Consider the following 20,274-nt stretch of genomic DNA (forward strand, 5'->3'; position numbering starts at 1 on the left):
ATAAAATAAAAAATAAAAAAATAAAAGTATACATGAAAGAATTATAATGAAGAAGGTGGACTAGGTAAATAACCAATCAGTGTCTATTCAGTACCCAGTCCCTACATGGGCAATGTATAGAAAATATCAAATTATGGAAATTCAAGGGTAATCAACTGGTTCTCAACCAGTTATATATACACCTCAGAATCTCCTGATGAGTTTTTAAAAAACAGACCACATTAAGTTCCCCCCTGGAAATTTTAAACTGTTAGGCCTGGAGTAGAGTTTGTGCTTACGTATTTTTATTAAAATATTTCTTAAGTGCTTCTGATGATCATGGCTGGGGGGAGAATCACCCAAATAGGACAGTCATTATAGATTAGATTGGGTGGAGAAAGCACCATAAAGAAGGGATACTACAGCTGTGCCTTGCCACATAGAAAGGCTTTAAATAGAGCAGAGTAAGGGACTTCCCTGGTGGTCTAGTGGTTAGGACTCTGTGCTTCCACTGCAGGGGGCATGGATTCAATCCCTGGTCAGGGAACTAATCCCCCAAGCCATGTGGCACAGCCAAAAATAAAAATAGAGGAGAGTAAATCACTTACTATATGAGCAGAAACAGTATTGTTTGGGAGAGAGCAGGTAGGCCATTCTTCAATGAATTCAAGGCAAATAAAGATGGTAGTGTAGCAGGAAAAGCGGGGCAGGGGGTGACGGTGGTAGTGGTGGGATGAATTGGGAGATTGGGATTGGCATATATACACTAATGTGTATAAAATAGATAACTAATAAGAACCTGCTGTATAAAAAATAAATAAAATTCAAAAAAAAGATAGTAGTGTATACTGAATGAGATAATTACAAGTAACTGTTGACTTTAAAAAACTATAATTCAGTAGAGGATTGAATCCAGATTTAGGGGCTAGGAAATGAATGAGTGATGGGGAATCAAGGTAGTGGGTATTTCAAGCAGGCATTTGAGAATTTGGCAGGGGAAGGAAAGTAAAAAATAGAATGGAATTTATATAGGAAGAGAAGGATCAAAAGAAGATTATTTTTCCAAGACAAAGGAGCCTGAAAATGTTTGCAGGCAGGAAGAGAAATCCAACAGAGAAGAAAAGAGCAAATATTCAGAGCGGGTAAAATTGGGATTTATATCTCCCAGGTGTTTTTAATGTATTTGCTAAAGGACTAAAATATATTACAATAAAATTACACCAGTTTAATTAGAATTAAAATTTGAGTAAATTTAATGGGACTGGGAAACACTGACAACCGAAAAGTCTCCAAAACAGCACAGGACAGAAAGGAGACAACAAAGTCAAAGAGTTTCTGTCAACTGTATCCATTTTCTTCATTTGATCCTAGATCCACAAACTTTGTGTAACTGAGAATAGATGCAAACACTGAATGGAAAACTTCAAGTAAGAAGATGTAGACACGTCCGTCTAATTTGAGCTAGAACTGGAGCCAAGTCATGCCTCTGCTCTTCCCCAGGGGAGCAGGTAACTGGTTAAGGTGAGTGTTGGCTTCTGCTTCAAATCCTGCTCACTGGCTTAACAGCCTCTTTCTTGGAATAATCTCTTAACGTTTATGTACTAATGACCCCAAAGCAGAAAAAAAATTTTTTTAATCTGGGCCTTATAAAGAGATTGGCTTGGCTCGATGACAGTAACTATGATTTTTTTGAAATGGTTTATCAACTCAGGATAGGGTAGGACAACAGCAGCCACTATTAATAGGATATGACTTGATGGAAATTATCCTTAAGCAAGATTATTCTGTCAGTTAAGTTAGGATGGACTCGAGTGGGTAAAAGAATACAGACAGGTCTGTAAAGCTCTTGCTATCCTCTCAAATGTGAGGTGTTGAGGGCCAGAGGCAAATTGCAAAGTGTGTTTAATTTTACATCACTGGATATAAAATTTGAATTAATGATTTGAAGATTACAGTAGAGTACTAGGTTATTTTTTGTAGGGTGGTTTACTTTGTTTTATAACTTGATTATAAATACAAAGTACTATCACATTTTATTTCACTTGACCCTCATGAAAACCTCCCACAGGTCGCAAAGTATGTGTCAGCAACCATGATAAAACATAATATTTTATGAAGCAATTTTAAATTTAATAGGTGTATAGCTTGATTTCTTTGTTTTCTTTAAAGAATTTGCAAGCAAATAAATAGATGCTGTATACCTCAGTCATAGAAACATCAGGGAATGAGTTCTACTAGACAGAAGCTCAAAGAGTTCAGATAAAACTCTCAAGATTATTAAAAAAAAAAACTGAATCTTGATTTGCTCAAATCTTATTTTGAAACAGAGGTCCTGAATTGAGATTTACAGTAATGTCATTTCTGGAATGTAAAAGTCGGTTATTTTCTAACTTGTCTACCCAGTGTTTTTTTCATAGACATTATTTTTACCTTAGATTGGATCTAAGAAACTTTCTTCTTTTGACAACTATGCCTTTAATATATTCAAGTTACAAACGTAGTCTGAATCTTTCAACAATTCTTTTAGGATCTATTTGACTTGATTACTTATATTAGGTTGAAAACTCTAGCCAGTTGCATATATCCACACACGCACTTAACACACATATATCATTTCCAATTTTTAAATTTTAAAACTGTTAAGTTTTTAGTTAATATTACAGGGAGATGAACAATGACTAGAGAAAGTAGGGCACGATAAGTGTGTTTCCTCCATATCAAATCCTAATACTAGAAGCAAAAGTCACACGTTTGGAGGTTTGTTTTACACAGTCCTGTAAACATAGTTTCCATGGTCACTGTCCACATGGCCTTCCTGCTCTGCCAGGATGAAGAATCCCGCTCTCCACTTGCTGATGTGGTCAGACTAATCAAGTGACTGCAGGAAAGGCACCTTCCTTAGTCAACCTTGTGTCTGCCCTCTGTCCTTGAATCATAGTTACTGGTTTTATGGTCCAGTGCAAATAGTCTTGAACCCTACAGCAGAGACAAGACGCCAGCATTGGATGCATCATAAACCGAGCAGTCAAGCCCCGCCCCCCCGCCCCCATACCACAGGGTTTCTTTTTGAGTGGCGATGAGCTATAAGTCAAAGCCATGAAAAGAGGACCTTCATTCTGACCTAGGATGGGTGACACCTCAAAGGTGTTTCTTCTTTTCTTCCACAACTGGATGGGAAACCTTGGGACGGTTACTTGGACAGGCCACCTCTAAGTAGCAACAGAGGTGACACTCTCAGATGAAACACTGCACCCATGCTGTCAATGGCCGACCCCTAAATTCATCCCTCAGCCACGCGCTCCAGCCGGAACGCCCAGAAACCACAGGGTCCTTAATCCATTCCAGCAACAGCGCCAATTTTTGGAAGCCAGAGAGGCCGGATGGCACCGGGGCGCGGGTTCCTGCCTCTTCCAGGCCGCACGCCGAAATCAAACGAGGCGCAGACTCGCTGCTGCCCGTAGAGCGCGCGCTCCACTCCCTCTGCCGACCTCACTGCGGGCGGGGCCGCCTCGAGGCAGCCGGGAAAGGCAGGCAGAGGAGGAAGAGACGCGGGAGGAGCGCTCTGCGCAGGCGCGCGGCGCCCCGCCTCCCTAGCGTCGGCTCCAGGGCGGGCGGCGCGGGCCCTCCCACTTTCGCCCGCGCCGCCTCACGGCCCCGGCCCTCGCTTCACCCCGACGCCCCGGCGTGCGCGTCCTCCCGCCGGCCTGCAGGCCCGGGGCCTCCGCCTGCCAGCCCGCCGCTGCTCTTCGCGGCCCCGGCTCGCGTTCACGCTGTCGCCCGGGCCGGCGCGGCCGCGGGCAACCGCTCCCCCTCCCACACCTACCCCGTCCCCTCCCCGCCTTTTCCGCCCTCGCGTCCCCCTCCCTCGGCCAGCCGCCGCTGCTCCAGATGAGGTGATGGCAACGGCCAACTTCGGCAAGATCCAGATCGGGATTTACGTGGAGATCAAGCGGAGCGATGGTGAGCCTCGCCGCCGCCCCTGCCGCCCGGGCCCCGCATTCGGGCGTGCACGGAGAGGACGCGGGCGCCGGCTGCCTCATTGATTACTCCGCCGCGCAGTGGGGGCGGGAAGGCGGCGGCGGCCGCGGCGGCGCTTTTGTGTGTGGCGTGTGTGCGAGTGAGGCCAGCTTGGGGTCCGCCCCGGGTGCCGCTGCAGTGCCGGGGCGGGGAGGGGCCCTTCGGGGGGCTGGGCCGGGGGAGGCCGGCGGGGAAGGGCCCGGGTGTAGCGGGCTGCGTCTCTGGGGGCTTCGGGCGGGCGCGCTGGCGGGTCCCGGGCCGGGAGCCCTCGCTCCTCCCGCGATCTCCATCCTCCCCGGGGACGCCAGCCCGGGGGGTGGGGGCAGCGGGCTCCGTTAGGGTTGACCCAGCCTTGCGTCTCACCCCGGCCTTTTCATTTTCCGGCCTCATCTCTGCGGGGGTGGGGAGAGCGTGAAGACCAGAGATTTCAGTATTTAGGGAACCGACTGCTGGTTCCAGGCTGAGGTGGGGGAGAAAGGCCAACCCCGCTGGTATAAAGTGTCTGGCTGTCACGTTTCTTCGTCTGTCGTTTCTCGAGCATGCCTCTTTCTTTTTTGCTAGTCCCTTCCTTGGAAGAAGGATGCGGAGCTTGTCGTGCTCGGCCATGAATAAGGGTGCGGGTATAAATGGGGAGAAGTATTCGATAAGCTTCTCAAAGGTGATGAGGCTGAAAGGGAAGGAGCGGGATGAGCCTAGTCAGTGCGAGGCACTACTGAGAGGGTGGGGCTGGGGGACCGTCTGTTGATATTTTCACACCCTCCGGAGAGGTAACCTAGAGGAAAGTGTAAGAAGAGGTGGAGTCACGGGCTTAATTAAAATTAGAAAGAGAGAGAAAGCCCTAGGCTTCTGTATCTTTCTGTAGGTTTCTCTTGGGGAAAATGTTTTATGTCACTAGCCAGCCAGGCTTGGAAATAATTTATATTGTAAAGGAGAAAACGCATGGAGGGGGATAAATTATTTTCTTTCAATCCAAACATTGAAGAAAGCAGAGGTGTGTAATATCGAGAGGTGTGCGGTGTTCCTTATACCGTACCTTTAATTTGTGGCTTATTATCATTTAGCCTAGTCGGTGGTAACTGTTGCTGGTACATCCACACCCTCTTGGTTTCTACGAGGTTTGACCAAGTTATGTGAAGCTGAGATTGACTTTCATGTTATCTATGTGATGTATTGGAAGACCTTGTATAGCTGATGATTTTTTCCCCTTCGTTATATTTGACATAATTTGTGTTAACAACTGGAAGCATTATTATCCTGTATGTGAGAAGATGAATTATACCACTTAGAGCTTTAGAAGTTACCAGCAACACTAGTGGGAAAGAGATGTCTCTTTTACTTGGGTTGGGGTTTCTTTATATTTTCTCTTAAAATAACTTTTCTTAAGCAGTGCTGTTAACTGCAGTTTCTTTTTTAGGTAAATGCAGGTTCACCGTATACTAGCAAAAGTAGGGTTTATATATTATTTTAAATTTGGGGGAGGAGCATAAAAATGTGTACGTTCTTTACATTCTAAGCCTTTGACTATGATTATAGGTGTTACTGTAGAATCTATCAGAAGTATCATGATATTTGAAAGGTTTGGATAATTTTATATTTTCTGGGGTAATATCTTTTTATTTAAACGTATCGGACTGGAAACAATTTTGGTTTGTGGGGGGGGGGGTGGTTCTAGGATAGAGGCTTTTAATACTCTTTCTGCCTTAACCTTCTGCCTGTACTAGAAACCCAGACATGTAAGAGCTTTGTGTTCTTACATAAGTGCAAGTAACCTAAAATCACATTTCAAAGCAGTTTGCCCTTGAGACATAATGGAAATCATTATAATGTATATCATCTTAACTTATAGTCATGTACATATTTATGCTCCTCAGATGCACGGTAGGGTTGAAGGTAGCAGATAAGGAGAGAGCTTGAAAAGAAGGGAATGATCATTTGCATTGGGTGGTGGTGTTTCACAGTAGAAATTGATGTCTGGGAGGCTCCCCTCAAGCTTATGTGTTTTAGATAAACCAGTAGTGGTCATTGTAACAGAAATAAACTTTGTAGTTGGTTGAGCACGAATGTAATGCCTGAGACGGTGGAAACCACACGATGAAGAAGGGCTGCTAGACTGCTGTTAACTGGTGACTTGATGTTTTCCTGCATGCTTGCTAATGGTGATCCTTGTCCTCGTTTCCGAGCATGCTTCTCCCATCCGTTATGTTATATTAAAAGTATATATATTCCCAGGTAACTAAAGTAGACTTGTTACTCTCTTTCAACACCCTGCTCAAAACTAATCCCTGCTAAGTCTTCATTGATTACTAAAGCTGGATGGCCAGTCAGCCACTGAATTCCTAAGTCATTAGGAGACTCATGAGACAGCATATTTCCTTAAGTATTAATATTTGGGTACATTTTTCTTAATATTATGTTTTCAAACTGACCAGACGAGGGGTAGTGTGGAGAACGCAATTAAGGGATGACAGCCTCCCCATGCCCACTTCAACCAGAGCCAGAGCATCAAGGAATTTTAAATTCCCTGAATTCATCTGCGTATCCCATCGTGTTCCTAGCTGAGTTCCTTGTATTTAGTTTTTGAGCAAATCATTCATTATTGGATTTTGGTTTTCGAACATTATTTTAATTAACCATTAAGATGAAGTCTTACCTGGAAGGGAGACCCTTGCCTCTGTGCTCATCCTGTGAGCCACTTCCCTCTCTACCCCCCATGCCCACCACACCTCATACAGGCCTCTTATTCAAGATTCCCAGAGTTGATTGAAACTGAGTGATCTGTGAAGGCTTGCTGACTCTTTTGGTATTCTAAGATTAGAAGTGACAGAGGTTAGGCTTGGACTCCTCAGATTATCCCTAGCCACAGGAGATAACCTGGTGTGAAATTGGACTGGTTTCTGGAAATGAACACTCATGTTTATTTTCTTGCATGTGTCTTCCTATTATCTTTCTGATTCAGTTTCTTTTTGGAATCTAATGACCCTGAGAACTGCAGTCTTAACTGTTGTGTAACTAGGTAGTTTTCATTGGGAGACGCACCCGCTCCCCCCAAAAAAAAACACCGTGCACTGTTAAAACATTCCTTATTCGTTCTACAGTAGCTGTGACTATCGTTTGGGGGCTGGGGGAGTGATGAGATATGTTTTGAATATTTTGAAGCTGCAGCTATGATGGGATTGTTCTTTGGGGTCTCTTAGTCACAGGGTTGATAAATGTGATCTGAAGAGAATCATACACTATTTCAACCAGACAGATCCTTGGAGATGATCCAGTTCTCATTCTTATAGATGTGGAAACTGAGTCCCCAGTCACTATAAGTGAGTTGTCTAGATTCATACACCTTCATACAGTGGCAGCCAGGAACCTGGCTTACATAGCATAGAAACCATACTATCAAGAACTGTGACAGTAGAGGAAGAATTCTCTGTTATTTGGGAACCATATACAGCTTTCTACAGCCCAGTAAAGATGTAGGAAATTGCTTCTCACTCATGGGAAAGCCACTAGAGAGCAGTATTATAGAGCCCAATTGGAATGATCCAGTAAAAACTGTTATGGTATGTTTACTAGAAGGTCATAAAACTCAGAATTGTGGGAGAAAAAATATTCCTGTGTCATAATTAAATGGTGAAAAGAGTGCTTTAATTAAGCATCTGAAATCGGAGGAAAGTGAAGATTTCAAAGGACCCATCAGGAATCTTTGAGTTTGGGGCAGACAATCTTTAGAAAAGATTTTAATGACTTAATTCTCTACCTACTTTGCCACATATATTCTTCTGCTAGTTCATCTTTACATGTCGTTATATAGCCTTTTGGAGAGCAGACTGAATTTAGGTAATAAAAATGAACCACATAGCAATATAGTTCCTTTTGGTACAGTTATGTGATTTTGATTATGAAGTGGGTAGAATGGAGGAAATTGTGGACTAGTGATTTCTTTTTACATGGTGATTAGCATGATGATGGTTCTATATATATATATATATATATATATTTTAGGTCTTCATAGTTTTCCAAATAGGTTATCTAATTGGATCCTCACAGAAACCCTATGAGGTAAGTAGGGTAGGGAGTGGCAGATTCATTGTTTTATAGGTGAAGAATCTGAGGCTGGATTACTTGCAAAATCACATGGTTAATTAGAGGCATAGCCTGGACCAAAACCTAAGTCCTTTTACTCCTAGCTCTTTACTAGCTCCCTTTACTCCTAGCTCTCTTCAAATGCTGGCAAATGTTTGCTGATGATGGTATGAAGTTGATCACTTTGTGTACTTTGACTTTTTTTTTCTTTTTTGAGATATGAAAGCCCCTTTTGCTCAGATAACCTACAATGAATAATGTTTCTTAAATTTGCCCTATTGGTGAGATCAAATTGATGTCTGATATTTTATTAACTATAAGCATTAAGATTCAGCAATCTAAGGCTTTAAAGCCCTTTTCAATAGTCAATCACTTGTTGCTTCCAGAACTACCACAGAAAGAAATCTATATTCATTGCCTAGTCACTTGATTCTTATGACAGAAATTTTGGAACTGTGGGGAAAGGCACGTTAACAAGGTTAACTTGTTTGTGTGTCAAAAATCTAGAGAAAATAGCAAAGAGCCAGTTAAGCTTGTGTCCCTTCAAATAGGGAAGGAGGCACAAGTGTGGAAAATCCAGAAAAAGATTCCTTGAGAGATCATCTAGACCCATTCTTTCTAGTCACAAGTATACTTGTCATTAATATTACATTAATTTTTTGCAAAGCTTAATTTTTGGAATTAACCACCAACTTTGCTTTTAACACCTCTATCCTGTAACCTAAAATAATCTTTTAAGGTGTTTATTTGTTTTGATATTGTAGTTTTGAGCTTGAGAATAGATAAAATTTTAAGCCCTGAGTAAAACTAATTTTCACTCTTCTGGTCCAATTGTGGAGCAAGTGTGGGAAGGTTGCTCTTCTATCACACACTAGCTGTTTTCATTAAAGTAGTACTAATGGTATTGTAGTGCCTAAGTGAAAATAGACATTAGAACCTCACCATATTAAATATTTAAGTGCTTGATTACACATAGTGGATGTTGTGCCATGTACGAGAACTAAATACAAGTTCATGGTGATTGGGATTTGTCTAGTGAAAACTTATGCAAAATGAAATGGAGTATCATTTCATTGTTGGTTAACCTTAAGTTTAACTTTTTGCTTCTATCTCCCAAGAGTAGAATGAGGGGAGAGGTGTCCCTTTTAAAAGTTGTGCTTCTAAGTCTAGTCCTGGTCTTTCCCATTTTGGGTACTGCTTGTTTTTCTCACTACCTACCTACTGCAATCAAGCTTGCAGTTCAAATGGGCATTTATTAGGGTGTGAAAGTATTTTGGTGTATAGACCTTAAGTCATATCATGTCATATCACAAAATAATGTGACATTATGTCATATCACAAAATAATGTGATCTCATAATTCTGTTTTCTTATTATAGAGTTAATTAAGTATACTTTTGTTAACAGTCTGTTAAATATAGGTCATTCTGATATGTGTTGGAGATACAAAAAAAGAATAAGATACACACACTTCCTGCCCTCAGAAACAAATGATTGATAACAAAGTATGATTAGTACTGATAGAACTATGCCATTCTGTGTGTACATCATTACCGCTTACCTTTTTAGGTTTAGACTCTTTAGACTCTTGAAGTTATGAGTCTTCTGGATGGAAAATACATGTCATACATGCTGTCCTTTTCACCTCCTCTTCCCATGACCAATATCCATTATCTCTCGTGGCGTGCTTTCCTGATAAACCTATATATTCAGTCTCAGAATTCTTCTTAAAATACAGCACCACCAGTCCTGGTAGCCCTTGTCAGTCAATTGAAATTGGCATTATTTGTCATTACTGGCCTATTTTCTATTCTCTAATACTCATTTGAGTTTTGACTTTATAACTTTTAACCTTTGTTTTGATACTTAAAGGAATAAGGTTTATTTCATTTTAACTTTCTGGCAGACCAGTCCCTGGCAGCAGATTCCTCTCTAGATATCCTGTGCTGGGGTGCTTGTAAACGCAGGGACCAAGGAAGCAGATAGAGCCAGCTGACGGCGCTTCTGTGTGATCTGGGAACAGCCTCTTCACACAGTGTGGCCAAGGGACTATGAGAGTCAGGCACCTCCCTGGGCTGTATTTTACTTACTTTCAAAGACTTTTTCTCCAGGTTTTTATTGGTTTGGGCATTAATTTTAACCAGATTTCACCTATATAAAATTTTTTAAAGGAAGGGTTGGATCAGGATGGGACATACTTCTGGTGAAATTTGTTGAGTGTCTGTATTATGCAAAGAATGACCCCTCTGATTAGAACCCTTGGCCAGGAGCTGTCTACTCAGCCTCATCCAGATAGCTTGTATCTTCCATACTGCCACTTGAGTTTTGTTTCTTTCTTAAAAAGTGAATCCAGGTGTTAATCTTGATACCTGAAGGGATTTAACATTTGTGCCCTTTATAAGTCAGTTGCTTTGCTAAATCCAGTATCTTGTTTGACTTTCATGACAGCCCTATAATGTAGACAGTATCTTACCATTTTACAAAAGAGAAACCCTGTGCTCAAGTGTATAAACTACTGTAAAGTGTTTAAGCCTCATGAAGGAGCATTTTTGGATATTTACATTATATATATTGGTCAAGGCTATGTGGTAAGTGTATTTTTGGGATATGGGATATGGATATATTTAGAGAACATATTGGATAAATGTTATGGGAGTTCTGTTTCTAGCCTGGGTAGGATTCGTGTAGTGGTTCACAGCCCTGACTGCTTCTTAGAATCACCTGTGGGGCTTTGGAGACAAACAGCCAAACATAAACAACTCCCCACCTATCACTCCTGGTATCTGGGTCCTTTGCCTAGAGATTCTATTTTAATTGGTCTGATATGGAGCCAGGGCCTCAGTATTTTATTTTAAGACATCTCATACGCTGGTGAAACTTAACTTCACACACTGGTGATTTCAGTGTGCACCCAGGGTTGTGATCCATTATTTTAGAAAAAGTAGCATCTCCTAACAATAATCTGACAAAACCTCATGGCAAGTGAAGTTTTAATGATGGGAGGAAGATGACCAGTAGATTGCCTTGGGGGGAAGGAGGCATTCTAGGCCTGTGGCACAACATGTGAGCTGGAAATGGAGGGCTGTCAGGTAAAGGGCATTTAAAACAGGCATACCAGAGGGTGATAGATGAGGAAAGGAAGGAAGGAGGAGTAATCTGGGACACCTTATTAAAGACTTGGCAACGAAGGTAAGGTAAGGCATCTTGGAATTAATTTCTAGGACACTTGGAAACTACTGTAGGACTTAATCTCCTAAGAGCAGTAATAGGAGTTAGCTAGTGATTAGTGATAGAGGGAGAGTATTACTGAAAATGAGAGCTATCAAGGATAAGATTGCATTAGTCAAGGAGGGTAAGCAGTGGTTAAGGAACAGATGAAATACAGAACACTATAAAAAGAATTGATGCTATAGGCAATATATCACTTGTGCTGAATAAAGGGCAGATGTGTTGAAAGGAATGGACTTAACATTTGGGAAGGCTGAGTGTCGGTTATAAAATTTCTTCAATCTGTTTAATCAAGCTAATCCTATTCACGAATACAGCCTAGAGGACTGCAGAGCCAGTGTACAATGTGCTATCAAAGAGCATCCAACTCAAGACTGTTCATAGTTTTTGCCACTAGTATCTTAAAAATAAGTGAGTCTAAGGTATGAGTCACTTCCAATAAATGTTTATATGTAGATCAGGAATTTACTTAAGCTGTAACGCTTTGCCTACTTAAGAAGGCTCAGTTATAGTATATTAGCCAAGACCCTCTCAGAACTCCTAGAAGAGAATGGGAAGGAGAAAGTACTTAAAGGATCTGGCTTCGCCTCTTTAAGGGATGGAGTGTTTTGATTCTTAAAATGCAGCTGCTCTCCTTTACTTCTCCTTTGCTCTTATTTTTGGCCTATTTTTTTCTGCCCTGGCTTTTGCCTTCCCTTTTCATCCTCAAGATTCTGAATGTCATTTCAGCATTTAGAATCTCTTAACTACTATTTGCAATTTAGGGCTTAAAAATGGGTAAGCAAAGGATGAGTAGACAGAGCCCAGTGGATTTTTAGGGCAGTGAAATTATTCCTTATGATACTGTAATGGTGAATACATGTTGTAAATTTGTCAAAACTCAAAGAAGATACACCACCAAGAATGCACTCTAATGTAAAATATGTACTTTGAGTATTAATGACGTGTCAGTATAGGTTCGTTGATTGTAATAAGTGTACCCCGTGTGGGATGTTGATAGTATGGGAGGCTGTGGGTATGTGGGGACAAAGGATATATGGGAAATTTCTGTACCTTCTGTCTAATTTTGCCACGAACCTAAAACTGCTCTTTAAAAAAATCTACTTTTAAAAGGGAGGGAGGTATGCAAACTTTGGACGTTAAAAGTCAGAGCTACTCTAGAAATAATGGACCAACTAGTGACAAGAATTTATAATATTTTAAGAATCAGGATCAACCCAGTAGGGTTGCAGTTAAGGTAAATTTTTGCTCTTCAGTTTTGTTATGCTTAGTCTGTTGGCCAATATGAGATACTTAGGGTTTGCTGACGAAATTTTTAAATGAGCTGTAGTGCAATGAGAGGATTCAGGTAAGCTTAGCAACTTTACCTCCATCTCTTTACTTTGGCCCATGGACATTTTGAGTTTATAGCTCAAATAGCATGACAATGTCCAAGCATTGTATTAGAAGCTTCATCCTTGAAATTGGCCAGGGTTTAATTTAAACAAGAGTTTACCTGTTCTAGTTAAACTATAGGTAATTCTTGATGTAAGATATGCATATGAAATCTAATTATGTCATCCTATGAAAAGTGAGTTGGGAATGCAAACAGCATTAAATTTTGCGGGGTGGGGAAGGTAGTATTTTTAAGCCTGTAGTTTACTATGGACTGCTAAAGAGAAATGGATATAGTGATTTACCTATATGGTTTTTAGGAAATTAGAACCAATTTGAGGCCCTAATTAATGAGGTAAGTCTTAGAATTTAGCCACAGACAGCTCTCTGATGAAATACTGCTATTGGTCAAAACTTGCTTATATTTCTACAGTGAGGAAATTGACTTGTCCAAGGTCATACATAAAGTAGCAAATATGAGATCAGAACATAGATTATCTGCCTCTAAAGTCCTGTACATTCTAATTCCTTTAGAGTTCTTTGTGTACTATGAATGTTCCAGGCATTGGAAGTCAGGTCATTAAATAATACTCTTTTTTTTTTTTCTATGGTATAGATTGCCTTCAGGTGTTTTTATTAATCCAGCTAGCGTTTGCAGCATGACCATTATTATGAGTCCCTTCATCTGATGCCTTTGAGGGAATAGATACAGGACTTTCCCCTAGAAAAGGCTACTTTGTCAGTTACAACAGAATATTAAATAGCTATTGTACTCAATGCAGGTACTCTGGCTATATAATTTCTTTTGAAAAAAAAGTTCTAGGGACTTTCTTAGCGGTCCAGTGGTTAAGATGCTGAGCTTCCAGTGCAGGGGGCATGGGTTCGATCCCTGGTCGGGGGACTAAGATCCTACATGCCGCGCGGCCAAAAAAAAAAAAAAAAAAGTTCTAGACTATTCGAGTCTGTCTGCATTGCCTAAGTTTAGGCCCTCGCTCCCAGATTTTCCAAAGTTTGGACAAGTACATACGCTAGCATGTGAAAGAATGCTTCTTATTAGATGAGCAACTTTATTGTCAGGAAAATACAATATTAGACCTACTTGCTAGGAGTCCACTGGTATTATTGATGAATTGGGGGGCCTGTCTAGATTCAATGATCTTTATTTTTATGAAACTGTTCTTTGAAATTGTTTTCGGATAATATGTGTGTTGCATTTTTACAAATTTTTTTCCAGTTATAGGTGATATTGAGAGTTGATTACAGTATGGCCCTAGACGTTGGGATGTAGTTTTATTGAGTGATACACATCAGAAAGTCTACAAACAATAAATGCTGGAGAGGGTACGGAGAAACGGGAACCCTCCTACACTATTGGTGGGAATGTAAATTCGTGCAGCCACTATGGAAAACAGTATGGAGTTTCCTTAAAAAACTAAAAATTAACACAACATTGTAAATCAACTATATTTCATTTAAAAAAAACAAAACGAAACTGAAAGTAGAGTTACCATATGACCCAGCAATCCCACTCCTGTGCGTATATCCAGAAAAGGCAAAAACTCTAATTTGATGCATCCCAGTGTTCATAGCAGCACTATTTACAATAGCCAAGACATGGAAGCAATCTAAGTGTCCATAAACAGATGAATGGTTAAAGAAGAGGGTGTGTGTGTGTATATACACACAGAATGGAATATTAATCAGCCATAAAAGAGAATGAAATATTGCCATTTGCAGCAACTTGGATGGACCTAGAAATTAACATACTGGGGAATTCCCTGGCGGTCCAGTGGTTGGGACTCAGTGCTTTCACTGCGGTGTCCTGGGTTCAATCCCTGGTTGGGGAACTAAGATCCCACAAGCCATGCGGCACAGCCAAAAAAAGAAATTATCATACTAAATGAAGTAAGTCAGACAGAGAAAGACAAATATTATATTATATCACTTACATGTGGAATCTAAAAACCAATATAAATGAACTTATTTACAGACTCACAGACATAGAAAAAACTTATGGTTACCACAGGGGAAGGTAGGGGGAGGATAAATTAGACGTATGGGATTAACAGAAACACACCACTATATATAAAATAGATAAACAACAAGGATTTACTGTATAGCACAGCGAACTATATTCAATGTCTTGTAATAAGCTATGATGGAAAAGAATCTGAAAAAGAATATATTTGTATGGATAGCAGAATCACTTTGCTGTATACCTGAAACGAGCACAATGTTGTAAATCACCTATAGTTCAGTTAACAAGAAAAGGAAAATTCTTGGTGTAAAACTAAAATGTCACTACGGTTTAAAAAAAAAAAAAAGAGTGATACATTTCTTTTAACCTTACATGCTCTTTTGGATTTAATTAAGAGCCATTTCTTAACTAAATTAAAATTAAATAAAACTTATTTTCCTCCCACTCCTCATACCTTTCCTTCTTAATCTATGCAGTTGCATCCTTATCTCTCCATTTTCTAGATGTTGGTGTTCTTCAGGACTTGGTCCTAATTCTGCAGTACTTCTTGCACAGTATTCTCTCTGGGAGAACTAAATGCTTCTCTTCACCTCAGGCTAGTTGAAGACACATACTGTTTGTATGTCTAATGAATTACTAATTATCTCCACTTGGATAGCTCATAAATACCTCAAATTCAGCATGTCCAAAATTGAACCCATTCCCCATTCCCCAAATCTGTTTCTTCAGTATCTCTCATTACTTTCATTCACCCTGTTGCCCCAGTCAGAAACCTAGATGTCTTCCTTGACTCCTTGTTCTGTCTTGACCTCGTTTCCTATCATCAGGTTCTCTTCACTGCTCAAGTACCTCTTCAGTCCTTACATTTTTTCCATCCCTCTACGATACTTTGGTCAGGCTAGCATTATGTCTCATCTGTACTGCTGCAACAAATTCCTAATAAATTCTTAAGGTCTCTCTACCTTTGGTTGGTTACTCTTCCAGAATAACCTTTCAAACATGATCACCTGCTTAAAACTTTCTGATAACTTCCTTTACCTCTCTTACCCTTTGAATAAAAAAACCCAGCTCTGTAACATAGGTTACTGTAGACCCTGAACAATCTGACTTTCCTCTCCAGTCTCATTTCTTGCCACTTACCTGAGGCACTCCAGACACTGAGCTCTTAGAACTTGTACCTAACCTATCTAACTGCTGTTGCTCTTTTTTGTGTCTGCTAAACACTTCATCCTTCTTTGATTCCTAGACCAGGATGGGTCCCCTGCTTTATGTTCTCTGAGTCCCCTCTATTTACTCTGTCAGAACACTCATGGGACAGTATTATGTGTTTAATTGTCTCTGGTCAGACTCAAGTTTCAGCATATCCCCAATGCCTAGCAGAGAACCTCCACACCCTTAATAAATTATCTGTTTGCTGAACCAGTGATTAAATGAATATCTAGCTGTGCTGTTCTTTCACTACTCTGTCTATTCAAATTTTGACATTCTGGTAAAAATTGATTTGTGTTCATCCTCCAGGCATCAAGAGTATGACATAACAAAGTATGTGTCATTGCTTTTAACGTATACTTTCTTTTTTAAATTTAATTACCTGTTTTGAATAGCAACGTGTGTAAATGTGTACCTTTTCTCTACAGACGGCATATTGTACACACTGGTGCTTCTTAATTTTATTTTCACTTAATAATAACAACAATATCGTGGAGAACCTTTGAGTACATAAATAACAGTCTCATTCTTTTTCTTTTTTTAATTCTTATTTTATATTGGGAGTATAGTTGATTAACAATGTTGTGTTAGTTTCAGGTGTACAGCAGAGTGTTTTCAGTTATACATGTACATGTATTATTCTTTTTCAAGTTCTTTCCCCATTTAGGTTATTACAGAATATTAAACAGAGTTCCTTGTACTATACAGTAGATCCTTGTTGGTTATCTATTTTAAATATAGCATTGTGTACATGTCAATCCCAAACTCCCAATCTGTCCCTCTCCCCCTTCCTCCCTGGTAACTGTAAATTCGCTCTCTAAGTCTGTGAGTCTGTTTCTGTTTTGTAAATAAGTTCATTTCTATCATTTTTTTAGATTCTGCATATAAGCGATATCATATATTTGTCTTTATCTGACTTACTTCACTTACTCATTCTTTTTCATAGCTGCATTTTATTAGTGATTATATATACCACAATTAAGATTATGCCCATTCTGTAGCTACTGTGCAGCTAGTACTGTACTGAATAATCTTGAGCTTATGTCATTTTTTACATACATGACTACATCTGTAGGATAAAGTCCTAGAAGGAGAATTGCTGGGTCAGAGAATTGTACATTTAAAATTTTGATAGATCTTGCCAGTTTGCTTCCATAGAGAGTGTGTGAATTTACCTTCCTATCTGCAGAAGTGCCTGTTTCCTCATACCCTTGTCCATACAGTGTACAAACATACGTTTTTGAGGTTTGTTAGCCTGGATTATGAAGTTCATACTGTGCCTATAGAATGTTTTTTTTTTTTTTTTCTGAAGTTAAATGGCCCTTAAAAGATAACAGGTTTGGGCTTCCCTGGTGGCGCAGTGGTTAAGAATCTGCCTGCCAATGCAGGGGACACGGGTTCGAGCCCTGGTCGGGGAAGATCCCATGTGCCGCGGGGCAGCTAAGCCCGTGCGCCACAACTACTGAGCCTGCGCTCTAGAGCCCACGTGCTGCAACTACTGAAAGCCCTCGCGCCTAGAGTCCGTGCTCTGCAACAAAGAGAAGCCACCACTGTGAGAAGCCCGCGCACCGCAGCGACGAGGAGCCCCAGCTCGCCGCAACTAGAGAAAGCCTGCATGCAGCAACGAAGACCCAACGCAGCCAAAAATAAATAAGTAAATTTATTTTTTTTAAAAAAAGGTAACAGGTTTAATTTTTAAAGTGTTTATGAGGTCTGGACATATAATGAAAAACATTCAAGTTCTAGTGTGTGATTATGAGAAGAAAGTAATTTTTTTAATTAAAAAATTTGAAAAATGGACATTATAGTTTTTAACCTAATAAACTTGAGCAGCCTTACTAAATAATAGTTTAGATTGGGAGCTTTGAGACTCTGAATACAGTTAAATAGTTTATGCTAATGAAGTACTTGCCTGTATTTCTATCAGTTTGTACTTAGTTAACTCCCTTAAGTAAATTGTCTCACTATTGAGGGCAGAATCAATAAACTTAATCTCTATAGAGATAGAAAGTAGATTAGTGATTGCTTATGATTGTTAGTGATTATTGGAGGAAGGGGAGGATAATAGCTCAAGGATAACAGGGTGTCTTTTTGAGGTGATTAAAATGTTATAAAATTGACTATGGTAATGGTTATAAATATCTGAATATGCTAAAAACATTAAATTGTATGCTTTAAGTGATGAATTGTATGTTATGTGAATTATACCTCAATATTTTTTTTAAACCTTTTCTTAGGCCAAAATGGTGAATTGTTATTTAAATTTGCATTATTACTGGTAAAGGTGAAGTTTTTTCTTTTTTATTTTTTTTTTACTAATTGTAATCTCCTCCTATTTCTAAAATGGTTTTCTTGGGCTTGATTGTACTGTGTTATATGAGTTCTCTTCTTTTTGAACTATTCTTCTTAATCTCCTAAATTCATGCTCCTTATCAACTTCTTAAATGTTAATGTTTCCCAGAGTTCTGTCATTGATCATCTCCTATTTCCCTGTGTTCTTTTTAGTTAGTTACCTACTTTTTCAAAAAATAGAGGTGTAATTCGCATATCATGAAATGCACCCTTTTTAGGCAACAAAACAAAAGTAAACAAGTGGGACTACATCAAACTAGAAACCTTCTGCACAGCAAAAGAAACCATCAACAAAATGAAAAGACAATCTACGGAATGGGAGAAAATATTTACGAACCATATATCTGATAAGGATTTAATATCCAAAATATTTAAAGAATTTAATAGCAAAAAAGAAATCTGTTTAAAAAATGAGCCAAGGATTTGAACAGACATTTTCCTAAAGAGGACATCTGTATAGATGGCCAGCAGGTACATGAAAAGATGTTCAGTATCACTAATTATTAGGGAAATGCAAATCAAAACTACAGTGAGATATCACCTCACCTGTTAGCATGACTATTATCAAAAAGTCAAGAAATAAGTGTTGGTGAGGATGTAGAGAAAAGGAAACCCTTGTGTACTCTTGGTGGGAATGTAAATTGGTGTGGCCACTATGGAAAACAGTATGGAGGTTCCTTAAAAAATTAAAAATAAAACTACCATATGATCTAGCAATTCTACTTCTGTGTATTTGTCCGAAGGAAACAAAATTCTATCTCGAAAAAAATATCTGTATCCCTATGTTCATTGCAACATTTTACAATAGCCAAGACATGGAATCAACTAAAGTGTCCATCATGGTTGGATGGATAAAGAAGATACAAGGTGTGTGCGTGTATATACATATACACAATGGAATATTACTCCACCGTAAAAAAAGAATGAAGTCTTGCCTTTTGCAACAACATGGATGGACCTTGAGGGCGCTATGCGAAGTGAAATAAGACAGTGAAAGACAGGTACCATATGATCTCACTTATATGTGAAATCTAAAAACAAAACAAAGCAAAAAGCCAAACTCAGGTGCCTAAAACAGATTGGTAGTTGCTAGAAGTGGGAGGTGGTGGGGTATGAAGGGGTAGGTGAAATGGGAGAAGGGGATCAAAAGGTACAAACTTACAGTTATTCAATAAATGTCATAGGATATAATGTACAGCATGGTGACTATAGTTAATAATACTGTATTGTATATTTGAAAGTTGCTAAGACTGTAGATTTAAAAGTTCTCATCACAAGAAAAAAAATTTGTAGCTGTGTGTGGTGATGGATGTCAACTTATTGTGGTGATCATATCACAATATATACAGATCATTATGTTGTACACCTGAAACTAATATAATGTTATATATCAATTATATCTCCGTAAAGAAAAGGAAAAAAATAAAATTCCAGATGAGGGGAAAAAATTTGCCCTTTTAAAGGGTAAAATTCAGTGATTTTAAGTATATTCCCAAAGTTGTGTGACTATTATCACTGATTTCAGAACATTTGCATCGCTCCAAAAAGAAACGCATACACATTAGCAGTCACTCTGCATTCCTCCTTCACTCCAGCCCCTAACATCTACTAATCAACTTTCTGTCTTTATGGATTTGCCTGTTCTGGACATTACATATAGGTGGAACCATACGATATGTGACCTTTAATGTCTAACTTCTTTCACTTAGCATAGTCTATGCTCAGAGTTTATCCATGTTGTAGCATGTTTCAGTATTTTATTCTTTTCTGTGCCTGAATAACAATCCATTTTACTTATTCATTCATCAGTTGATATTTGAGTTGTTTACAGTTTTTTTGCTATTGTGAGTAGCATTCACCTACAAGTTTTTGTGTGGACATACGTTTTTTAGTTTCCTTGGGTGTATATATATATATATATATATATATATATATATATACCTAGGAGTGGAATTGCTGGGTCATGTGGTAACTCTATGTTTAACATTTTGAGGAACTGTCATACTGTTTTCCATGGCTACGCCATTTTATGCTCTAACCAATAATATTTGAGGGTTCCAG

The 20,274-nt window shown here is 39.3% G+C and overlaps 1 protein-coding gene across 2 annotated transcripts in view; it reads left to right on the forward strand.

The window, feature by feature from the left end:
* Window positions 1-3,606: 3,606 nt before the first annotated feature.
* KIF2A (kinesin family member 2A) overlaps window positions 3,607-20,274 on the forward strand; it is a 70,949-nt gene continuing 54,281 nt past the window's right edge. For both annotated transcript variants that reach the window (XM_059916444.1, XM_059916445.1), the window contains exon 1: window positions 3,607-3,939. In XM_059916444.1, the coding sequence (XP_059772427.1) occupies window positions 3,876-3,939 (64 nt within the window). In that variant the 5' untranslated portion in view covers window positions 3,607-3,875. The remainder of the gene's footprint in view (window positions 3,940-20,274) is intronic.

Source organism: Balaenoptera ricei, chromosome 3 (assembly GCF_028023285.1).
Source record: "Balaenoptera ricei isolate mBalRic1 chromosome 3, mBalRic1.hap2, whole genome shotgun sequence".
NCBI classification, from domain to species: Eukaryota; Metazoa; Chordata; class Mammalia; order Artiodactyla; family Balaenopteridae; genus Balaenoptera; species Balaenoptera ricei.